This window comes from Pleurodeles waltl, chromosome 3_2 (genome assembly GCF_031143425.1).
Source record: "Pleurodeles waltl isolate 20211129_DDA chromosome 3_2, aPleWal1.hap1.20221129, whole genome shotgun sequence".
NCBI classification, from domain to species: Eukaryota; Metazoa; Chordata; class Amphibia; order Caudata; family Salamandridae; genus Pleurodeles; species Pleurodeles waltl.
In genome coordinates this window covers 172,221,048-172,244,994 of record NC_090441.1, presented here as the reverse complement: position 1 = coordinate 172,244,994, position 23,947 = coordinate 172,221,048, and the positions used below count along the sequence as shown (strand labels likewise).

Below are 23,947 nucleotides of genomic sequence, written 5' to 3'. Positions count from 1 at the left end.
GAGTAATGCCGCACCATGGGCAATCACTAGAGTAATGCTGCAGCACAAGCACTTACTGGAGTAATGCTCCATCATGGGCACACACTGGATTAATGCTGCACCACCAGCACAGCACACACTGCAGTACTGGTGTGCCATGGGCACACACTGGAGTAATGCAGCACTGCGGGCACACACTGGAGTAATGCTGCACCACAGGCACTCACTGGATTAATGCTGCACCACCAGCACACACTGCAGTATTGCTGTACCATGAGCACACAGTGGAGTAATGCGGCAACGCGGGCACACACTGGAGTAAAGCTGCAGCACGAGCACTCTCTGGAGTACAGCTGTACTATGAGGACTCTAGTTAGTAATGCTGCATCAACAGCTCCTGCTGGAGTAAACCTGCAGCACAAGAACTCTCCCTGGAGTACTCTATGAAGTAATGGTGCATCCAAAGAACTCACTGGAGTAATGTCACAGCATGAGCACTCCCTGGAGTACAGCTGCACCATGACCACTCTATGTAGCACTTCTGCACCATGAGTACTCTATAGCAGTAGTTCCCAACCTGTGGTCCGGGGACCCCTGGGGGTACGCAAAGCCTCCTTAGGTGGTCCATGACTGCTTAGAAAATTAAATAAAAATTAATAGATTAGGTCCCCAGTTTTCAGTAATGACTTAATGGGGGGTCCCCGGATTCCAATAATAATTCAGTGGGGGTCCCTGGGTTCCAGTAATGATAAAAGGAGGAGAGGGGGTCCACAGAAATCAAAAGATTGGGAACCGCTGGTCTATAGTACTGCTGCATCATAGCCCGCGTCAGATTTGTATGACTGCTTTGTGAGTTGTTCCAGGGGTACTTACCAGCATAGTGCTGCAGCACAAGTCAAGCACCAGTGGAGTGCTGTTGCACCCTAGCCAGGCTCACTGCAATTTTGGAGAAGCCTTGGGGGTACCCTGATGGACGCCTGGATGTTGTTCCAGATCAGGGATGCATCAGAGAGGAAAAGGCCTGCTGTCTTGTTCTTTTCTTTTTTACACGTCTTGGTCTTCAGTCTGATGGTGCCCTGGCTGCGGGGGTGCTAGAATCACCAGGGAAAGGTAGGCGCGGGTTCTGCTCATGATAGCTCTGTAAACAACGCACTTAGTTTTGAAAGTGGTGCGCGCGGTCAAGGGGAGCCAATGGAGTTTCATCAGAATGAGGGTGGTGTGATCATACTTCTTCAGGACAAGACTGAGACATGCATGTTGAGGAGCGAGGGCAGTGTGGCGCAGTGTGGAGTCCGAGACACCATGGAGCTTTACGTTTCCAACATCCAAACGTGAGAGCACAAGGACATGAACAAAAGTTCTTCACTGAGTAGCGAGCTGGTACCAGGCTGTCTTTGTTTATTCGGCAATTTGTTCCTCGAGGGTGAGGTTGGTGCCCAGGGTGAATCGAAGTGACTCGGCATGCGGTCAACGCTGGTATTCATAGCTGCCAATGTTCATTTCACTGAACCAGGTTTGTACTGCATCCTGGTGGCTGCTATTGGAAAACAAGAATTCTGTCTTGGTTGGGTTGTTCCTCAGTAGGGGTTGTCCATTCAGTGCTGGGTAAGTTGTACCCAGAGTTTGAGGCAGAGAATGTCCGGCGCAGAGGAGACAACTACCCTTCTAATAGCTACTGCCCCTCCAATGCTACCCGATATCCTTTTTTTTTTCTTTTTTTTTTTTAAGAGTCGAGTGCACAAGCGCTTCGTCCCTGTTGTAATCTCTCTTTGGGCTTGTAACCACACCCATGTTACGCCTGTCACTTTCATTGGTTTGTGAGCTAGCCTTTTAAAATCTGCTTGCTTTCATTAGTGATTAGCCCTCCTCGAGCGCACCGGCAAAGTACTGAAAACTTACAAGGCTCGATGTTTTCAGCCTGGTTTCTGCACTACTTTATCTTTTTATTTTCCACGCAGCGGAATCGCGCTGAGTTTTACATAGCGCGATCACGCTAGTTTTTTTTCATTCAATTTGTGTGGCAAGAAAAGTCGTTAGGTGTTTACAACGCTAATAGCTCTAACTCGAGCAAATGCGAGACCTGTTGCATTGCAAATGCCTGTTGAATCTGCAAAGGAAAGGATAGTTTACCTGCCAGATCTCTGGTCTTGATAGGTTGCTTTAAAGATGTTTAATGTGGTAAAACCTCAGCCCTGGTAAAGCAGTTTATTGAAGTGTTACAAAGATACCCTGGAATATGTGTGTGTGTTGAATCGATGTTGAAACCTCTTCTTTATTTCTAAAGTAAGTCCTAATGCTTCTGAGTAACTCCCAATAACTCATTTTCAACTAAATACAAGTGACCCTTGTGAAAAGCTCTGAGGCCACCTGTAAATAAATACATTGCTTACTGTTTGATGAGCCTTGGTAATCATTGATCAGCTGATTACAATATTATCTGGTGCAGGAGGGCCGCATGCAGCAGTAACTACCAATTGGTGGAGCTGGCGTCGAGGCACTGGCCACCACCACGGCTTTAAGTGGGTTGAAAAAACTGAGGGGGAGGGGGTCTCTCAAAAGGGCCGCAATCTATGTAATTTAGGGAGTGGCTTAAACATACGAGATAAAAATATCTGCTGCCTGACTCATATTTTGCTGCCTCTTTATGTTATTGCATACCCAGATATATAACACAACAACTGGCACGCGCTGACAAGAAGCTCCAGCTATTGGCTTTATCAATGTTTTTTAGATGCAGAAGATGAACAACTGTGGAAAATAACAGTGAACATGCTCCAACTCTAATTATGAGACAGTGAAATAACTATGGGCCAGAAATATAAATCATTTTTCCGGTTGCTTTTTCCAGTGTACGAAAGCCAAGATACGATTTGGTAACTTGTTACCGAATCACATTTTGCTTCTGCAAATTACTATTTGGAAGAGGCATGTTTAGGGTGTCCCTCCTAAAAACCGAATCGGTATGGTATGTATTACTGCTGTGTGACCGAATTCCAGTTGCAAAAAAGTAAGACTTTACCACCAGTTTCAAACTGGTGGTAACCCATTCGCAAAGGGAAACGGGTCCCCAAGAGACCCCTTACCCTTTGGGAATGTAAATAGTACGGGCCACTGCCTACTTTTAAAAAACAAGCATTTTCAATTCAAAGGGTCTTGCATTTGCTCAAGTTAGAGCTATTAGCGTTGTAAAGAAAAAAAAAGACAGCGCGATCGCACTATGTAAAGTGTAGCGCGATCGCGCTGCATGGAAAATAAACAGATAAAGTAGTCCGGACCCCAGGCTGAAAACATCGAGCCTCGTATGGTTTTAGTAGTTTACTGGTGCTGTGTAGGTGGGCTAAACACGGGAAAAGGCACGACGTATGCATGCCTTTCACAAATGAAAGCAAGCGGATTTTAAAAGGCAAACCCACGAACCAATTTAAATGACTGACGTGGCAAGGGCGTGGTTTGAAGCCCAAAGAGAGATTACAGAATGGACGGAGCGCTTTGAGCTCGCCCTTAATGAAACTACAAAGTTTCATTTTTTTCTTTTTAAAAGCATACCCTTTTCCTTTAAGGTAAAGGGACTGCATTAAAAAAAGGCTTTATTAAAAAGCAGTAACAGAAATGTTGGTCTCATGAAGGCTGCGATTCCTAATGGGTCGCAAATTGCAGCCAACCTCATTAATATTACTGAGGTAGGTCTATTTGTGACCCGCTAGTAATCGCTATGGAAACTCAAAGGAATTTCAATCATTAGGAAATCGGTATTCCTAATGTTGGGGCATCTATCCCAGTGTGTCTCTATTAGAAACTTAAAATGAAACTCTTTGTAGAATTCTTACTTTTATTTTTTGTGGGCTTGGAAGAACGTCTAGAAAATGGTAATACGGCCGATTTAGCAAGGCAGACCTGTTAAAATTAACGCCTGAACCTGTGGTCACCCCCCCCCCCATCCCTTCCCGCTGCGGATCCCCACTCCATGCACTTCCAGGCCACTGCCAGGTGATGGTATCTACTGATCGGCTTCTCCGTGGCAGCAGACATAACAAAGGAGTCTCTCCAGGGTTACAACAAAGGCTGGCAGTGCCCTGTTTCACGCCCAGGGTGAGGGCAAACATTGAAAGCACGATGGGTACCCGCCTCATAACTGGTGATGCTCAGCTCCGGCAGGACCCGGCCCACTTAAGGCCCTGACCACTAGTATCCACTGCACAGACTGATCGCTTTACACTACATATGCCCGCTACTGTGCACTGCACAGGCGCCTTCTCTACTCCTGCAGCGCACTGCACGCACGACTGCACAATGCACGTGCACCTCTCTTATACAAAGCACGGGTGAGCTCTCAGCCGGGTCGGGTTGCACAGAGACGACAGGGCATAATTATAGGTGTGACAGGCTCACAAGAAAACCTGTTGGGCCTGAACTGTCACCACGAGTCCAAGAGTGATGAAAGGTAACTACTGCCAAGCCGCAGAGACCAAGGAACAGCAAACCGTGGGGAGCCCAGGAAACCGCACACCCCTCGGGGGCTGATGGGAGCAGCCACTCCCAGAGCTCAGGGAGCCAGATATTCAATCAGGCACAGAACCAGCTACAACCTGGAGCAGAGGGAGCCCTTAACAGGGTGAAGGGAGCCAGCCACCATCCCACAAGAGCTCACCCCTGCAGGCAGTGGGTTCATCCCCAGACAAGGGGGGCAGCCACCATCCCACAAGAGCTCACCCCTGCAGACAATGGGTTCATCCCCAGACAAGGGGGGCAGCCACCATCCCACAAGAACTCACCCCTGCAGACAATGGGTTCATCCCCAGACAAGGGGGGCAGCCACCATCCCACAAGAACTCACCCCTGCAGACAATGGGTTCATCCCCAGACAAGGGGGGCAGCCACCATCCCACAAGAGCTCACCCCTGCAGACAATGGGTTCATCCCCAGACAAGGGGGGCAGCCACCATCCCACAAGAACTCACCCCTGCAGACAATGGGTTCATCCCCAGACAAGGGGGGCAGCCACCTTCCCAGAAGAGCTCCCCCTGCAGGCAGTGGGCTCACCCCCAGCCAAGGGAGCTAGCCACCTTCCCACAACATCTTACCCCTGCAGGCAGTGGGCTCACCCCCAGCCAAGGGAGCTAGCCACCTTCCCACAAGAGCTCACCCCTGCAGGCAGTGGGTTCACCCCAGCCAAGGGAGCCAGCCACCATCCCACAAGAGCTCACCCCTGCAGGCAGTGGGTTCACCCCCAGCCAAGGGAGCTAGCCACCTTCCCACAAGAGCTCACCCCTGCAGACAATGGGTTCACCCCCAGCCACGGGGGCCAGCCACCTTCCCACAAGAGCTCACCCCTGCAGACAATGGGTTATCCCCAGGCAAGGGGGGCAGCCACCTTCCCACAAAAGCTCACCCCTGCAGGCAGTGGGTTCACCCCAGCCAAGGGGTGCAGCCACCATCCCACAAGAGCTCACCCCTGCAGGCAGTGGGTTCACCCCCAGCCAAGGGAGCTAGCCACCTTCCCACAAGAGCTCACCCCTGCAGGCAGTGGGCTCACCCCCAGCCAAGGGAGCTAGCCACCTTCCCACAACATCTTACCCCTGCAGGCAGTGGGCTCACCCCCAGCCAAGGGAGCTAGCCACCTTCCCACAAGAGCTCACCCCTGCAGGCAGTGGGTTCACCCCAGCCAAGGGAGCCAGCCACCATCCCACAAGAGCTCACCCCTGCAGGCAGTGGGTTCACCCCCAGCCAAGGGAGCTAGCCACCTTCCCACAAGAGCTCACCCCTGCAGACAATGGGTTCACCCCCAGCCACGGGGGCCAGCCACCTTCCCACAAGAGCTCACCCCTGCAGACAATGGGTTATCCCCAGGCAAGGGGGGCAGCCACCTTCCCACAAAAGCTCACCCCTGCAGGCAGTGGGTTCACCCCAGCCAAGGGGTGCAGCCACCATCCCACAAGAGCTCACCCCTGCAGGCAGTGGGTTCACCCCCAGCCAAGGGAGCTAGCCACCTTCCCACAAGAGCTCACCCCTGCAGGCAGTGGGTTCACCCCCAGCCAAGGGAGCTAGCCACCTTCCCACAAGAGCTCACCCCTGCAGACAATGGGTTCACCCCCAGCCAAGGGGTGCAGCCACCTTCCCACAAGAGCTCACCCCTGCAGGCAATGGGTTCACCCCCAGCCAAGGGGTGCAGCAACAATTCCACAAGAGCTCACCCCTGCAGGCAGTGGGTTCACCCCCAGCCAAGGGAGCCAGCCACCTCCTGGGAGTAACTTACATGCTATGTTTTATAAGGTAGCAAAGACATCCCTCATCCCCATGTATTGCTCCTAAACCCTAACTCTAAAGCCTCTCATACTAATAAGCACCGACTGCCTCAAGCTTAACACTGGCAAGACGCAAAGTGTGATCTTTGGCAGAAACAGTTCGCTGTAGGATTCAACGCGGTGACCTGCGGAAATCAGACCCACCACCCTTCCGACAGCTCAAGTAAAGAACTTCGGGATAGTCATCGACAACCAACTAAGCATGACCGGCCAAGTGAACGCAGTCTCTGTCACCTGCTCACCCACTAAAGATCACTCACTGAACAGTCACCCGAGCCCTCATCACCGGCAAACGGGACTATGACAACGCACTGCATGGCGGCATCAACAGTCACCACACAGAACTCAACCGCCAGACACACCCTGCCACCCCGCACGCACATCACCCGCACCTCCAACAACTCCACTGGCCCCCCATCCGCAAACACCTCACGCACACATTCAAAGCCTTACACAAGCCAGGCTGCGCATACCTCAACCGCTGCATCACATTCCAAGGCCGAGCAGGCATGTGCCCTCAGCCTCAGCAGGCACGTACACTCAGCCTGAGCAGGAATGTACCCTCAGCAGGCACGTACACTCAGCCTGAGCAGGCATGTGCCCTCAGCCTCAGCAGGCACGTACACTCAGCCTGAGCAGGAATGTACCCTCAGCAGGCACGTACACTCAGCCTGAGCAGGCATTTGCCCTCAGCCTCAGCAGGCACGTACACTCAGCCTGAGCAGGAATGTACCCTCAGTAGGCACGTACACTCAGCTTGAGCAGGCATGTACCCTCAGCAGGCACGTACGCTCAGCCTGAGCAGGCATATACCCTCAGCAGACACGTACGCTCAGCCTGTACCCTCAGTAGGCACGTACGCTCAGCCTGAGCAGGCATGTACCCTCAGCAGGCACGTACGCTCAGCCTGAGCAGGAATGTACCCTCAGCAGGCACGTACGCTCAGCCTGAGCAGGCATATGCCCTCAGCCTCAGCAGGCATGTACGCTCAGCCTGAGCAGGCATGTACCCTCAGTAGGCACGTACACTCAGCTTGAGCAGGCATGTACCCTCAGCAGACACGTACGCTCAGCCTGAGCAGGCATATACCCTCAGCAGGCACGTACGCTCAGCCTGTACCCTCAGTAGGCACGTACGCTCAGCCTGAGCAGGCATGTACCCTCAGCAGGCACGTACACTCAGCCTGAGCAGGCATATACCCTCAGCAGGCACGTCCGCTCAGCCTGACACCCGCTCACACACATCCCCTGCATATGCAGAACCAGAACAGGTCATGCGTTCTTCTACCGCACTCCTGAGGCCTGGAGCGACCTGCCACTGCACACCAGGTCTCTCTCCTCAGTGCTCGAGTTCTGCAAGAAGCTGAAGACCTGGCTGTTCACCTAGGCCAGGCAGCGGCTCGGCCCAGACTGCTGCTGTACCAGGGCCTCGAGACACTCCCGGGTGAACAGCGTGCTCTACAAATACACATTACATACCAAACAGGGCAAAACCTGCTAATGATCGTTGAATAAACCAAAAACCACAAACTTTCCCTCAGGTAAAAAACGAATTTTCCGAGCAATCTCTCAATAATCAATCACAACAACAAATCCAATCCGACCAAATACTACAGAAGTTTGAAAAAATATCTAAGGCTTTAATACTTTTCTTTTAAAAAATCAATCATTTAAAATTTCATATACAAAAGAACACAAATACGCAAATATAACATACGTTTCCAATACAATATATTTGTCTTCCACATTAAGAGTTGTCCTACTTGTTGTGTCACTGGATTCCCAGGAGTACATTGGATAAAATAGAAATATGTGTTCCGGAGCGTGGACCGGGAGGCCGCCTCTGTCGTTTGACAAAAGGGGGTTCAGGGTTCAGTACTCTGGTAATAGGGGTACCCGCAGTGCAGCGCCTTTCAAATGCCATGAACAGTGGATTCGGAAGAGCTGAGATTTGTATGTATATGAAATTTAATATGTATGATTTTTTTAAAGGAACATAATTGAAGCCGCACATATTTTTTCAAACTTTCGTGGTTTTTAGTTGGATTGGGCATGGTGTCGTGATTGGTGAGCGAGGGATTGCTCAGAAAGCTGTTTGTTTGTTTTTTTACCTGGGGGGATGTTTTTGGTTGGTAGAACCCTGTCCCCTTGGTTTGAAGGGTATCTCTCATTGCTTTGATCTATGATTGTTGAACACCATTGAGAGACATCTGTGTATTCAGATCATATTTAAAGGACACTTCCTGTATCCATTACCATATTGTCACCGAATTCTTAGTAAAATATTGCAAACATCAATGAGGCGAGGTGTAATGATTTTATGCGCGATATCTCAAAAAGAGCTATGCACTGCTAGAACTCCCTCCTGCCGCACAGACCGACCACCCTGTGCCACGAAAATCTGCATCACGTTTTATACTAACAGCCTAACCTAAACGGTGCAAGAGAGCAGGCTGAGCTCATGTGTAATCTGGAGGGCAGAGATTCCAAGTTAAGCCGGGCCGACTCGGGCTTTCATCCTTCCGATGCCGATAACATAACTACCACTCGGTTGAGCACGAGTAGCGTGGAGCGATCTCCAAGTTCACGCTCGGTTCAGGCAGTCACGGGTTGTGTCTTTGAGTTCTGGCCACTGCAGTTTTGCAACAATTCCCGGACTACAAGGCAGTAAAGAAACCAGAGGCGTTGGAGGGCTGAGGGCTACTGACCGCAACTGCAGAGATGGACTGAGTCACGAGCCAAAGGAGGGGGGGCGTGGAGGGGGGGGCCGGGTCAGCTGCTCCCAAAGCATGGGATGGTGTCAAGTGAATCACTAAGGGTTCTGTTCGGAAGAGTAGATCGTGAAGGACTTTCCTGCAAACCCAGGTGTGTGCCCATCAGAAACGTGTGCCAGGCAGAAGCATGGGTTGCACTGCACGAAATATCGGTGCCACGGTTACAAGAAACTGGAAATATTCAAAAGAATGTACCTACCAGCGGGAAAGAGAGTATGCTCTTCTTAAACCTTGTGCCAGGGTAACTACCAGCACAGGGCAGGATGATGCCAATGCCAAGCCCAAGGACAAGCCAGGGCGCTGCCAGTAGGATCCGGCTGGGGCTACAACCCCTCGCAACACTTAAATAACGACCCTGATTTACACGTACCCATGAGTCTGCCGTGGTGCATTGCACGCGAATAGGGATCCAAAAAACACGCACCTTACCGAGCTAGTGGAGGGGACGGTGGAGTATTGAGTGGGTGGTTCACTGGAGAGAAGAGGGTCCTCTGTAACCCGGACCCATTCAACCACCATTTTGAATATTTCTACTTTCTTGCATTTGTGGCACTGATATTGCATGCCAGTGCAACCAGTGCTCCTGCCTGGCACACAAGTCTGATGGGGCACATACATGGGTTTGCGGAGAAGTGTGGCTCAATGGTTAGAGCGGCAGACCCTGAAGCAGAGATCTGGCTCAAGACCAGGGTTCAAGTCCCGCTTCGGCAGGTCTTGGGCTCAATTCCCCTTGACCAGATAATTCTCGCCTCGGTGCCTAATCTAATTCATGGGTCCCACTCTGCAACTCTGGGCAATAGCTTGCTTAATCTCCACAACGGCCCCAACAGCGCTTGGATGCCTGGCTTCACCCTGGGGGTGCTCAGGAGTGGGCGCCTCACAGGGAAAAGCCAGGAGGGGTTCCATAGCGGTATGAGTACAGCGCCTTGAGACCCTAACGGGTGAGTAGTGCGCTATACAAGTGCTAATTTACAATTTACAATTTACCCCTGGCACATGGACGTCAATTAGCCGAAAGGCCAGGGGTAGCGGAAATGATATCACACGCCCTTTGACAGTGCTTGATTTGTACACGTGCCGGTGCCCAAAACTGCCCTTGAAACAGGCGGCTGCAGCAATTAAATGTGCGAGCAAATAATACTGAGGCAGTTTTCTAAAGCCACCTCGGGCCTCTTTAGATCATTTACAGCCAATCCCTGCCCCTTCAGCTCACTCTTGCAGCTTTCTGCTTTATCCCCCTGTGACACTTTTTCATCTTTCTCTTCCCCGTCTCTCCCATATGTGTCTTTTGCTCGCAGGAAGAGTTTGAGGCAGAAAAATAAGTGCCAGCCCTCAAAAATAAGTAAATAAGTGCCGGTGCACCGCACCTGAAACCACAGGCTCAAATAAAGCATTGCCCTTTGACCTACACTTTCACTCACACACACATACTTACAGATACACACAAATTCACACTTACATACGCTCTCTCTCATAAACACAGTCTCAACCACAAGCACACACACACAACATACATTTAAAAAAAGGTTACTTATCGCAGCTGCCATGGAAGACCATATTCCAGCTAACTGCACTCCATTGTTATAACACTAATAGTGAATAATATAGTAATATTCACTATTAGTGTAATTAGAAATTGACAGAATACTGAGAGTGGAGCACCCACTGACTAGCTGCCACTGTGTTCCTGGCCCTGAAGCTGCCACCTCTGAGGCCACGGGTAGCAAAGGGCAAGGCAGGGGTTGCAGCTGCGACCCTTGGCGACCCCTAAATGACCTCCATGACAGACGGCAGGGAAGTCCTTCAACATCAGCTTTCCTACATCCACTCACTTGACACCAGACTACCGAAAGCGCTGCGATGCCATACTGATGGAAAAGGTGCGCTATGCAAATGTGAACATAACAAGCTGCACTTCCGTCTACATCCGGGAGGACGCTGGTCCAAGGCAGCGCGCAGATAAAGTGCCAGCTGAGGGCAGTGCCCAGCCCACAATACACAAGTAACCACTGCCACCGACCTATGTGACAAGAGTGAGCAGCTAGCCTCAGTGCGGACAGTGCCCTCTGTGCACTGCAGGCAGCCATGGAGCCTTCCAGTGCCCCCTCACCGGTGCACGCCCCCTTCTGCATTCCCCTCACCTGCCTCAGGCGTGCCGGGCCTCGCACTGCATGCCCATCCTTTCCCTGGCACCGCTCTTCCACGCCACCTCCTCGTCCAGTGTTCACTTTGACGCAGATTATTAAAGCCCCCCCGCACTTCGTGTGTTAGGAGCGCTCCCTTGTACCCAAACTGCGCACCCCACAAACGCAGCGCCGCATATCCAATTAGTGCACACTGGGCTCTTCCTCGCAAAATGCCCCATTCCTTGTGCATTCTGATCACGTGTACAAACGCTCTCTTCCATTGGCATTGGTTGGGCCTATGCTCATCCATGCACCCATCGTGCACAGAAAGCTCCCTTGTGACTGGTGTGCCCAGCCTGTGCATGGCCCCTCCTCGTGCATGCCACCGTGTCAGTGCAATTACAGGCACCGTGTGTGCACGCGCCCCTTCTTATGCATTGTTCCCCTCTTGATCAGTGTCCCCGTGACCCCCCTTGCACGTGCTTTCACCCCTGTGCATGCAGCCCCTCCTAACTGCAGCACCAGCCCCTTTTCTTATCATGTCCCGACCAGTTTAGCACTTATGCTTCCTCCTTGTGCACGCACCGATTCTTATGCACCTCTTGAGCAATGCCTCCATGCTCCCTAGGATGTGCTCCCTTCCATATCATTTGAGCTTTCGTGTGCACGACCCCCTTTATTCCGCACCCCCCCCCCTTTTCAGTATGGATGCCAACTCATTTTTCATGAACCCCTTTCCTTATGCATGGCTCCCCTATTCTTGTACCCCCTGCAAGGGTCACTCCTCCTGTTACATGCTTCCCCGCCCCTGTACATGGGCTGCCCCTTCTATCCACGCACCTCCTTCTTGTGCATGCACCCCTTTTCTTGCACGTGTTCCTTTTTCTTGTGCATGGCTCCCCACTTCTTATACCTGACCCCTTCATAGATCACTCCTCCTGCTGCGTGCTTCCTCCGCTCTTGTACCTGGGCTCACCTTCTGCCACGCACCCTTGTGCATGCCCCCTTTTTTATGAATGCACCCCTTTTCTTGTACCTCACCCCTATTCCTCTGCATGCATCACTCCTCCTGCTACATGCTTCCCCGCTACTGTACATGTCTGCCCCTTCTCGCACAGACCCCCTCCTTGTGCATGCACCCCCTTTTCTTGTGCATGCTCCCCTTTTCTTGTGCATGCACCCCTTTAATTGTGCATGGCTCCCCTTTCTTCTGCATGCCCCCTTTTCTCGTGCATAGCTTCTTGTATCTCACCCACCCCCTGCATGGATCATTCCTCCTGCTGCATGCTTCTCTGCTCCTGTGCCCCTTCTTCTACGCACCCTTCACCCCTCCTTGTGTATGCACCCCCCTTGTCTTGTGCACCCCCCGTTCTTGTACCTCACTCCGCCCCCTGCATGGATCACTCCTCCTGCTGCATGCTTTCCTGCTGCTGTACAGGGGGTGCCCCTTCTTCTACGCACCCTTCACCCTCTCCTTGTGTATGCACCCCCCTTGTTTGTGCACCCCCTTTCTTGTACCTCACCCCGCCCCCTGCATGGATTACTCCTCCTGCTGCATGCTTTCCTGCTACTGTACAGGGGGTGCCCCTTCTTCTACTCACCCCTCAGCCCCTCCTTGTGCATGTACCCCCCTTTTCTTGTGCATGCAACCCCCTTGTCTTGTGCACCCCCCTTTTCTTGTACCTCACCCCATCGCCTGCATGGATCAGTCCTCCAGCTGCATGCTTCCCCCGCTCCTGTACATGGGCTGCCCCTTCTCGCACACACACCCTCCTTCTGCCATGTCACCCCTATGCTCCAGCTCCCCTTGAGATGGTGCCCCCACCTTATGTAACAGGACCCCCCTCGATCACTCCCCTCCCCCACGTTCTGCAGCCCTCTCCCCCCACATCACTCACGCCAGCCGGAAGAGCAGTCTCTTGGGAGGGGCCATGAGCCCCCGGGGTGGGTGTCGGCCTCTGCCCGAACCCCGCAGGCAGAGCAGCAGGAGCCCGCAGCAGCAGCAGCAGGCAACGGCCGTGGCAGCCACCAGCAGCGGCATCTCCGGAGCGGGAGGCGGGGCCTGCGCGCTGTGACACGCCCCTGATTCGATGACAACAGAAAGGGGCGGGACTTCGAGCGCGGAAGCCGAGCCCCTCATTGGACGGAGCAAGGATTACGAACTCGAGTCCCCGCAGCGTACTCCGTTTTACCTCTATGACATCATAAAGGGGGCGGGTACACAGGGTTGTTACTATTCAAAAAGGCGTGGCTGTAGCTGAATAGTACCATTGAAGGGGGCGTGGAGGACTCGTGGACGCAGGACCAAAGGTGGGGGCGTGGCCTAAACGCCAAATCCTGGGGAAAGGGCACGCCTTCCTTGTACCGCGGACAGCGACGTAGGGCGGAGCGAGGGGGCTAGAGCGGGAAATTATGATACAGACAGCCACGCCCACTGTCTCTCAATTGGTCGACCGAGAGGCCCCAGCTGACCACTCACAGGCCACATGCTCGCTTGGGGGGGAAGTTTCTCTGATGGGCAATTTCTAAAGGCAAAGGGCGCCCCCTAGTGTGTAGTGGGGGAACTGCAGAGGTAAGTGTTTACATTGCATTATGCATTACAAGGGTTAATATTGGTGCATGTACGTTTTAATTTGTTTTTTTTCATTGTTTTTGTAGCTATGTTTGGCTATTTTTAGTGGCTGTAACATTTCAAGCAATATGGTATAATGGCCAGAGCTGTCGATTTTTGGGGTGTCAGGTTTGACTCCCAGCTATTTCTTATCATATGATTCTACGAAAATCATTTATTCTCTCCGTGCCTTAGTAATAATAATAATCTTACCAGAATAGTGTAACATGGGGGTAATGAAAAGGGCTTTAATGCCTTTTTGTGCAAAGTTCACGAAACATAAAAACTTTAAAAAAAATCTCTGCAAGTAGGTAGGACAACATGGGAAGGTTTAAATGTGCTCCTTCTTTTTTAACTATTCAGACTGTATCATGCTTATGCTAACGTATATTAATCTTTTTTCATTCATTTCCTCTTGCCTGACGTGTGTGACTGTTGTACTCTTGTAACAGAATTCCCGGTGAGAACTGAATTTAATGACCATTTTGATTGTATATACAAGCAGCTTCAAGCAGCAGTATGGACAAGTCACACGCTGTACATTATATCCAATATCTTAACTGCCAGTTGAAACTCCTTTCTAATTTCTAGTCCACACGCTACATCTGAACATGTGCTAGTCGGATTTGAGCTTCAGCAAAGCTTGTTAAATTCAAGGCAATCTAATTTACTAAAAAAAACTTTATTGAATAAGATACAACACACGTTCAATTCATGAAAATAACCCAAGAATATATTTTTGATTAAACTTTATATATATGATTAATCCAATACACAATCCTGTTTTTTATTCAGAATACAGACGTCTGATCTTAGACAAACCTTCAGAACTGCATACTGTTTCTTCTTCAAGTTTTCAGTTCAATTTATTTTATTGTGTTTGTTCATTCACCATACTGCTGTCATCAACTCAAGCTTCCACACTTTGATGCTAAAAAGTGAAAATATCACCTACTAACAAATCTTCACTCGTGATATTCTTAAAATCGACTGACATGGAATCAGTCATAGCTTTTCTTTCCTGAGAATATCAGCCCGTGTATCGTCTATCCCCACTACTCTGTTAAAGCTCTACTGTCGAAGCTTTTTCTAAATTTGCAGTTTTGGGTGAGAAATAATTTTTGAATACTAATATTTTTTTAATGAATATACTGACATATAACTGAAACATTATTCATGTTGCAATTGAAACAATTTTATTTAGAGATTTAAAAGTGTTTACTAATGTAGTTTACTTATGCCACATTTTGGTAGAGGCGCCACTTTATTATTATGGGTGCTGTTTGGGTGTTCTGTTTTTCTTTCTCCTACTCGTTACCACTCAGTGTCCCCCTGTGTGTCTTCTCTTCCCACAGTCTTCGCAGAGCATTGGACAGGGCGATACAATTTGTTATTTTCCTTAGAGAGCATGTATTGTCATTGAAACTTTCTTCATGCACTGAATGTATCATACTGAAGGACACTTCCACTGAAAGTCGTGATGCGGGCTCGCTAGCATACACTGACGTACGAGTCTTTGAAAATGTTTCACAATGTGTTGTACATCTGAAGCCTGCGCTCCTGCTGAGGAAGCTGAAGGAGTTTTCCTTCTCCTTAGAGATGGGTCAGTGTTATATTTATGACGGTCATCATTCTGATTTGCTCAATATGTGTTATCACTAGTCATGCCATGCTGAATCTGTAGTTTGTGCTTATTACCTAATCATAAAATGTATATAAAACCCCTTGGTTTTTGGGGGTGAGCCAGGTGACTTTCCTTTTTCCTCTAAGGATGCTGTCTGTTCCATTTACGATTTTTGTTGCCTATCAGGACTTAGAATTAGTTCTGATTCAGGACAATGTACTCTGTATCTGAGCTTTCATGGCATTTATTTTGCATTTCTCTCTTGCCTTTTTTGAGATTTACAATATAACCCTTTAATTTTCATTACTCTAGAACTCATTTAGTGGTCACAGTCAGTTTTTTATTTACTCTGCTAAATTGTTAGACTTGATGTGGAGGGTGTTGGTGAATCTTATCGAAAGATCAAGTGTGAAGGAGCTGAACCTCCAGAGGTAAATTTAGGGGTGACTGAAATATTGGGGTACAGTGAAATATTGGGATTTGGCTCCCACACCACAATTTTTTGTCCTTCAAAAACACAGAGGCCCTGAGGTACCGCCGCGCTGAAGACCGCCAGTGCAGGCGGTTTTCCGCGTCGCTTATGACTGCTGGCAGCCCTCTGTCCTTTTTCAGACAGAGAGCCGCCAGCAGCCATACTGGTGGTCGGCGGGGAAGTGGAGGCTGCTCCACCTCCACCGCCCTGTCATCAGTACACCGCCCACCGAATCACGTTCCATGATTCGGTGTGGCGGTGTTCTGGTGACGGGGAGCTGGCAGCGGAGAAGCCCCCATGGATCCCATCCCCTCCCGGAGGATCAACGGACAAGGTAAGTTGAGCGTCCGTTAGGGGAGGGGGCTGTTGTGTGTTGTGTGCGTGCATGGGGGTGTGAGTATGTAGAGGAGGTGTGTATGGGAAACATGTCGGGTTGGTCTGTGTGCATGTCTGTTTGTATGTGTGCGGCTATGGGTTGTTGTAGTGTATGTGTGCGTGTAGGGGTGTGTGTTGGGGTGGGAAGGGAGTGTGTGTCTGTGCATGTTGGGGGTAAGGGTGGGGAGGGGGTGTGTGTCTGTGCATGTTGGGGGTAGGGGTGGGGAGGGGAGTCCTGCCACCTTTGGGGGGTGGCAGGTGTGTGGGGGGAGGACTTGGGGGTTCTGATACCGCCGGCGGTCTAGTGACGGCCGCTGGGCTGGAGACCGAAGTCTCCAGCCCAGCGGTCGTCACCGCCCTGGCGGTCGGAGTGGAGAAGTGGCGGATGACCATGGCGGTAACCGCCATGTTCATAATTCCATTTTTTTCCGCCGGCCTGTTGGAGGTTTTACCGCCACTTCTCCCCCTTCCGCCAGGGTCATAATGAGGGCCAGAATGTTTCCCAATTTAACATGTTGACATCCAGAAAACTTAGGTAAACGTTAGCAATGAAACCTGTTTTTTTTTAATAGGCACACATTTTCCTACTTTAATATCCATCCATTCAGCTTTGAACTTTCAATAATGATATGCTTTAGATATAGCGTGTGCACATTCTACATTTTTAAAAACATTTGATTCATCATTATTTCCTTACTAGTCAAATCAGCTAACCACAAAGGAAAACACCTAGGGGCTGATTTAAGAAAAGTGGCGCTGCCAATATGTGTGCACGTATTTAAAATATGGCGCACCGTGGCGCAGGGTAGGGGGCAATAGCATTATAATTCCTTACGCTATTGATGTCCTCTGCAGTAGTAGCTCTAAAATGTTGGCGCTACTCCTGCAGAGTACATAGGGGCCCATTGTATTCAATGGCATGCCCCCGTTTAATGCCTGCTCTGAGCAGGCGCTAAAAGTGTAAAACAATATGGCGCAAGGAAATCTCTTAGATTTCCTTGTGCCATTTTTATGCCCCCCTTACATACATTATTCCTGGTGCAGGCATAGTGTGGCGCAAGGATTTACAAAGTGGCGCAATGCAAGGCATGTGTAAAAAGTCACTTTAGCGCCAGCCTGGCGTAAAAAAATGACTACTAAGGTGGCGCTAGGCCTCTTAAATCAGGCCAAATAGTATTAGCAAAAGCAACCCCTTAACAGTTTAAAAGGAATTGCACTAAATGTGGAATGTGGGCTATTCATATAACTTAATATTTTTTTTGGTACAATTTCTGTAACATCAAGGTTTGAAGCTAAAGCAGTTTGCACGCCCTCTTTGATAAATCAATTTGCCCATTGAACTGATGTGAGTACAAAGCCACGGCAAAATTTGCAATACCATCTTACTCAAGAAAACGTTAACTTTATCAGAAACTCGTTGAAAACCATAGTTTGAAACAATTACCTTGAGAATACCCTCCTAAGCAAAAAATATTACTTAAAAATGTTATGGTCACATCTGTGTTGATTTCATCTTGGAACTACATATCAGGCAAGTCACTTAACAATCCAATCTTCAATCTTTGAAATACCGAGGATCTCAAGCTGACCTGCATTCCACGGAAGCAATAGCATCCAAAAGGAGTTACAAAGGTGGTGAGACTCCTGCTGTCATGATGGAACCTGATCAGAGATACGCTACAGATAAAGGAAATTGATCAACTTGTATGTTGCAATTTCAGTCGTTGAGTTCCACACGCAACGTTACAGAACCATTGGCATAATGTATCGCATCAAGGGTGTGTGTGACCCATTCAGATAACTCAATTTTCTGAATTTTTCTGACCCTCAATAAATTATCTAACTCAATTTTAACTTCTTCCCTCAATATTTAGAGTAAATCCCATCCCTTGTGTAGCAGGGATAAAGCATTTTTAAGGTACTCCTGTTGGAAAACTTCTCAATTTCTCTATTCCTTCCTAAAATATGTTAGGGAACTTATTTTGTACCATTTTTTCAATGTTTTCACTTTCATCAGTCACTGACACCTGCTCTGGACTATTTGGATCTAAAAGAAAAAGTTACTTATCTGATGTAACGACCTTTCTGGTGGACACTCTGTCTAACTGCAGATTCCTCACTTGTGGATTAATCCCGGACATGTTTCTGCCCTCACTAAGTGCTGGTAGGTCAGGGGCATTCGTCAGGGTCGGAGCACGTGTAATAAGTACGGTGCTCAAAGTAAAAGTGTGTGTCCTACCTGAACAGGTAGTTCACGGTGGGGTAGGCCCCGGAGCTGGGGGCGTATTGCCTCTGGTCTGGCTAGAACCGGGGGGGGGGGTTTCCAGAGCGGCCTGGCTCCGGCACGTAGGTAACCCCCATGGTATTCCCTTTGGCGTGAGTGTGACTACAAGGGAAAACCCCCCCCGGTTCTAGCCAGACCAGAGGCAATACGCCCCCAGCTCCGGGGCCTACCCCACCGTGCCCCTGACCTACCAGCACTTAGTGAGGGCAGAAACATGTTGGTCATGTACAACCCCTTTTAGACTCCAAGAGACATTATCCTCTAACGAGCCTTCCCCCTTAGTTTTAGTCTTACCAACATGCACCACTATTAAAACTAACAAGAGCCACCGGTGACATGTTAGGTAATTTTATTATTCACCCCCTCTGGATCACTGTAATTATCCAGTCAATTTAATTTCAGCTCTCCCTCTGGTTCTTTTAACCAGAGGTCGAGTCCGCCTGAGTAGTATCATCTTACTTAGGTGGGGCTAGGTGGTCATATGATGAAACATGACACTACTATGTGTGTGAGACCACCTAGTCCGTAAAGGAAAATCCCCTGCCATTCCTGTAGGGCAACACAGCACCCCATATCAAGCAACCTAAAATAACCAGACACTGGTTAAAAGACTAACCCAGTCTTACCCCCTGTTCCCACTACCCCACACCTTTTGTGATTATATGGATCCTCTGCATTCATACTACAGGCATCGTTGTGGTGGCCAGGAGGGGTCAACCTGGGGTGGAATAGAGGTCAGAATCGCCTGGGGAATCTCTTTGGTCAGGTTGTCCACCTGGACTCGGGCCGTGGGCGTAGAGTGCAGAGTGAGCAAGACTTGCAGGTCGAGAGGGTTCTGGAGTCCTTTTTGGAGTCTTCTTTGTGGATAGGGCTGCTGTCCTCTGGAGATCGTCGTCTGTAGGGGAGGCAGGCAGCCCCCTGGGGGTTTGTAGATGTCACTGGTCCTGCAGGAACAGTCGTCTTCTTGTAGCAGGAGCCTTGAAGCTGCAGACTGGCTAGTAGCGCTGGGGCCAATTCAGTTGTCTGGTGCACTATTCAGTCCTTCTTCTTTAGTTCGCCAGGAATCTGAAGAGCAAGGTTCAGGGGTTCCCCTAAATACTATATTTAGGGGTGTTACATGGGTCAGAGGGCAGTAGCCAATGTCTACGGACCTTGAGGGTGGCTACGCCCTTCCTGTGCCCACTCCCTTTGGGGAGGAGGTCACATACCTAACCCTATTGGCTATCACCCTTCAAAATAAGATGGAGGATTCTGCCAGAAGGTGTTCACCTCAGATCTGGGCACCCTAGAGTAGGTTCTCCTAATGTTTACTGATTTTCCCACCGCACATGTCGCCAAAGTGGGGCTTAATCCGGCAGGGTGGGCATCTCCACTATCTAGAGTGTCCTGGGGCAGTAGAACAAAAAGACATGAGCCTTTGAGGCTCACCACCAAGTGTTGCTGTTCCTGCAGGGAGGAGGTGTGAAGCGCCTCCACCCAAGGCAGGCTTTGTCCCTGACTCCTGAGAGCACAAAGGCTCTCGCCCCATGGGGATAGAAACACCGGTCAGCCACACACTAGAGAGTTGGGTGAATTTCAGGGGGCATCCCTAAGATGCCCTCTGCATGCATTTTACAATAGATCCAACACTAGCATCAGTGTGAGTTTATTGAGTTGAAAAGTTTGATACCAAACTTACCCGTCTTCAGTGAAGCCATGGTGGAGCTGTGGAGTTCGTAATGACAAACCTGCAGCTCATGTACTCAAGATGGCCACACTAAACGTACAGGGTGTAAGAATGGAGTTAGATACTGTAGGGGCATATTGCACATGCAGCTATGCCCTCACCTGTGGTGTAGTGCACTCTGCCTTAGGGCTGTAAGGCCTGCTAGAGGGGTGACTTACCTATGCCACAGGCAGTATTTTGTGGGCATGACACCCTGGGAGGGATGTCATGTTGACTTTACCTTTTTCTCCCCACCAATACACCCAATCTGCAATGGCAGTGTGCATGTGTTTGGTGAGGGGTCTTTTAGGGTGGCATAAAACATGCTGCAGCCCTTGGGGACCCTCTCTGACCACAGGGCCTTTAGTACTAATGATACCTTTTACACTGGACATTATCTGTTGTCAGAGGTGTGCCAATTATGAAAACAATGGTACAGTTTAGGGAAAGAAGACAGGTGTTCGGGCCTGGTGAGCAGGATCCCAGCCCACACTAAGTCAAGTTACCATAAGATATCAGGCAAAAAGTGTTGGGGGGGGGGGTAACCATGCCAAAGGGGTCACTGTCCCTGTCTATCTTATGTGATTCAGTACAGCACTTTTCATCTTTGTATAATCACTCGTTTTGATTTCATATGATACCTTATGATGTTAAGAAACATATTTCACTGAAACAACAGTGAATTTCTTTGATAATGATCTAAATGTTATATACAAATGTTATTAAATGTTGTTCCCCATTATTCCCATCATTATGATTTTATAAGTTATTTTCCTTTGTAAATCTACTGTAACATACATTTAGAATGAGACTTATTAATGAAAGATTATAAGTTTGACGTTATATGTGCTTTATTTCTATTTCAATAACGCGTGCTATTAAACTGTATTTGCTTAGTTTAGTCATATGAATTTGCTAGGCCCCAAACTCATGAACATGAGAACGCTGGTTTTCTTTGCTAACATGTCATTTTCTTCAGAATTTGTTCACATGAAATGTTAGTTTGAAAATAGATGTGTTATTGTCTTGGTCATAGAGAGCCTGAGAAAGTGACCTTGAAGATGTTACACCAAAGATTGGAGAATTAAGAATTTAACTGAGCTATGAAAATGTTGCAAAGTCATACAGCAGAGGAAGGATGGACACTTTCCCCGGGGGGTAATGTGAACCTGTCCTGATGTTGCAGAAGTTCATCGTATGATGCCTTTTGTTTGGACTATGGAATCTTTCAATCCCCATGTTATGGACAATGGATAAATCTAATCTCACTTTATCTTTAAATAAATTACTGTTTCCATGAATTAGGAACCCTCTTAATTTTTCTTTCAGCTTGGACACTTGCTTGAGACTCTTGCCTTTGGATTTTAAGAGGTACAGACCACTAGGCCTTTGTTCCTCACCCTTCCTATAGAGAGGATTTAGACTTCTTGGGGCGACAATCTATGTATGATCCAGGTAGTAATGGACCGCCAAACCCGTACAGCCACTCTTCCTCCTTCGTTGGATGGAGCAGAGGATAAAAAACTGGGAGGGTGATGGACTTACTGCAGTCAAAGGTAGTCACCTCTTTCAGCAGGAAAGCAGCTTTGGTTTGCAATATCAGTTTCTCAGGACAATATTTGGAGAAGGATGGGTGAGAACTGAGAGCTTGCAACCAAGTCATTTGGCTGAGGTAATTGCCACTAAGTATGGTTCAGTCTACAGAGCCAGCGATATCCAGCCCAACTTTATTATGTGGGTTGATGCATTGTGGCCATCCTGGACTACCTCTTGGAAGTGCACCCCTCACCTTTTTGTGTACCTGAGGCACCACCATCTGAGCCATATCCCATAGGGCATGTGTGTAGAATGCCTGAAGGCAGTTCACATTCAGGAACTTTAATGCCATGCTCCCGGCAGAAAAGGTCTTTTCCCCCTGGACTTCAAATGCTTGAATTTACTGTCCAGGGAGATAGCTGGGAAAGTCTCAGCCTATTTTCCTTATGAGCCTACAGCCTGTATGACAAGGCTTTAAGTCGATGGATGGGTAGAAAGGAAAGAAGGGCCTCCTGAGTCAGGATAGAAACAACAAGACACCAGCCTAGTGACCGGTGGAGCAGAGATGTGCCTCTCCCTTGCCGCCAGGACTAGCTGGATCCAGGGCGTCTTCATTGGAAGGAAGTTTAGATTCTTCAGTGGAGACTGCCGGGAGAAGGACACCAGTGAGGACATTAGCATTGACCTCCACTGTCGGGAGCTGAAGTTCCCGTACCTCAGCTGCTTTCTTAACCACCAAGACATCACCTCTGGCGTGAGAGGTCCTGCTGGAAAATCCATTTCCATCTCCAGGAAGAGTCCATTCTGCTTGCAGATGATAGGTCCATAACCCCCGACCATGGCCATTGGCGTCATCATCATCTAAGGCAGATACGTTTAAGAGATCAGAGTCCGAGCCAAAAAAGTTATTGATCCTTTTCCTATAGTCTTCTTCCTCTACCAATATCTGTGCTTCTCTATGCGTCACCTGTGGTGTGGTGCGACTCCGGGGGCAGGCGCCGATGCTGAGGAGTCCTTCGCCAGCGGTGGAGGTAGTGGGGGTGTCGGAGGAGGCAGGGCCGTCAGAGTTATCGGTAGATGTGGCAAGGCTTATCAAATCCCAGGATCAAAGAAAGACTGAGTCGGAGCTGTCTAGGTGGAATATTATGTCATGTGTGCTAGTAAAGTGCACTACCACCCACAAGGGTATCCTGGTGCTGAGTAGGCGTGTGTGCTTAGGTTGGTTAACTGAAATGTCAGGTCTTCAGGTTCTTGTAGAGTTCACGAAGAGAGGAGGAGTCTCTGACCTGGAGTGTAAGGCTGTTCCACAAATGGAGCCAAACTTTGTTGGGGCCAAAGACATGAACATTGGAAGGCTGTATTGCACTATGGGGTCTGAAGGTGCTCTGTCCGGCGTTGATGCCCTGGTGAAGATAGACTTCATAGCATTAAGAAATGCAGCTGGAACCGAGTCCTAAACTCAGGAAAGGCTGGCGGCGTTAACTCTGAGTTGGGATCCTGCAGCACCGAAGGGTCCGAGAAGGATGGAGGAGGCTCCGGGGCTGCATCCAGTGAAGTCACCGGAGTGGAGCCTTTCAGAGTGGATTCAGCAGGCTCCGCGGCAACTAACTCCGACTCCGAGGGCGAAGATCGTGGAGGAGTCCGAGGGCACTGGTGTGACTTCACCTTAGAGTGTTTTTTGTGTTTTCTGTGTTTTCTTTTCTCACTGCCTGAGGAGTGTGATGATAGCAGTCTTGAGAAAGGCCTGGATCGGCATTGACCGATTTTCTCGTCCCTGGCCACGGCCATTAATAGCTTTGCATCACACTCTTTGATGGCCTTCGGACCATGCTCCAAAAGGACTCACTGGATTGGGAGTCATGGTCCTCTCCCAGACGCCAGAACTAATGGGGGTCAGTAATAGACATCTGTCCCTCACAGTCTCTACAGAGCTTAAAGCCTGAATGCCTAGGTGGAGACATTGTACTGCACTAAAAGATTTGTAATGAGGAAAAATGACAACTCTGAGTAGCAAGTTCTGGATCCGCATTGAAGAAGTGGAAAGAAGGGAACATGTAATTGTATTGGGGTATAGCGTTGATGATGTCATCCGACGCCGCTTCCGGTGTCAGTACGAAGCCAGCACCCCCTACTGGTGATTTGAGAGCCTTGAGGGTTTCG

General features: G+C 49.2%; 1 protein-coding gene across 2 annotated transcripts in view; it reads right to left on the bottom strand.

The window, feature by feature from the left end:
- LOC138286641 (probable hydrolase PNKD) overlaps positions 1–13,253 on the bottom strand; it is a 235,025-nt gene extending 221,772 nt beyond the window's left edge. The window contains exon 1 of one of the 2 annotated variants that reach the window (XM_069227094.1): positions 13,079–13,253. In XM_069227094.1, coding sequence (XP_069083195.1) covers positions 13,079–13,221 — 143 coding nt within the window. In that variant the 5' untranslated portion in view covers positions 13,222–13,253. Of the gene's footprint in view, positions 1–12,868; positions 12,986–13,078 lie in introns of those variants that run through there. The other variant, XM_069227095.1, reaches the window with a different exon arrangement.
- Positions 13,254–23,947: the final 10,694 nt, after the last annotated feature.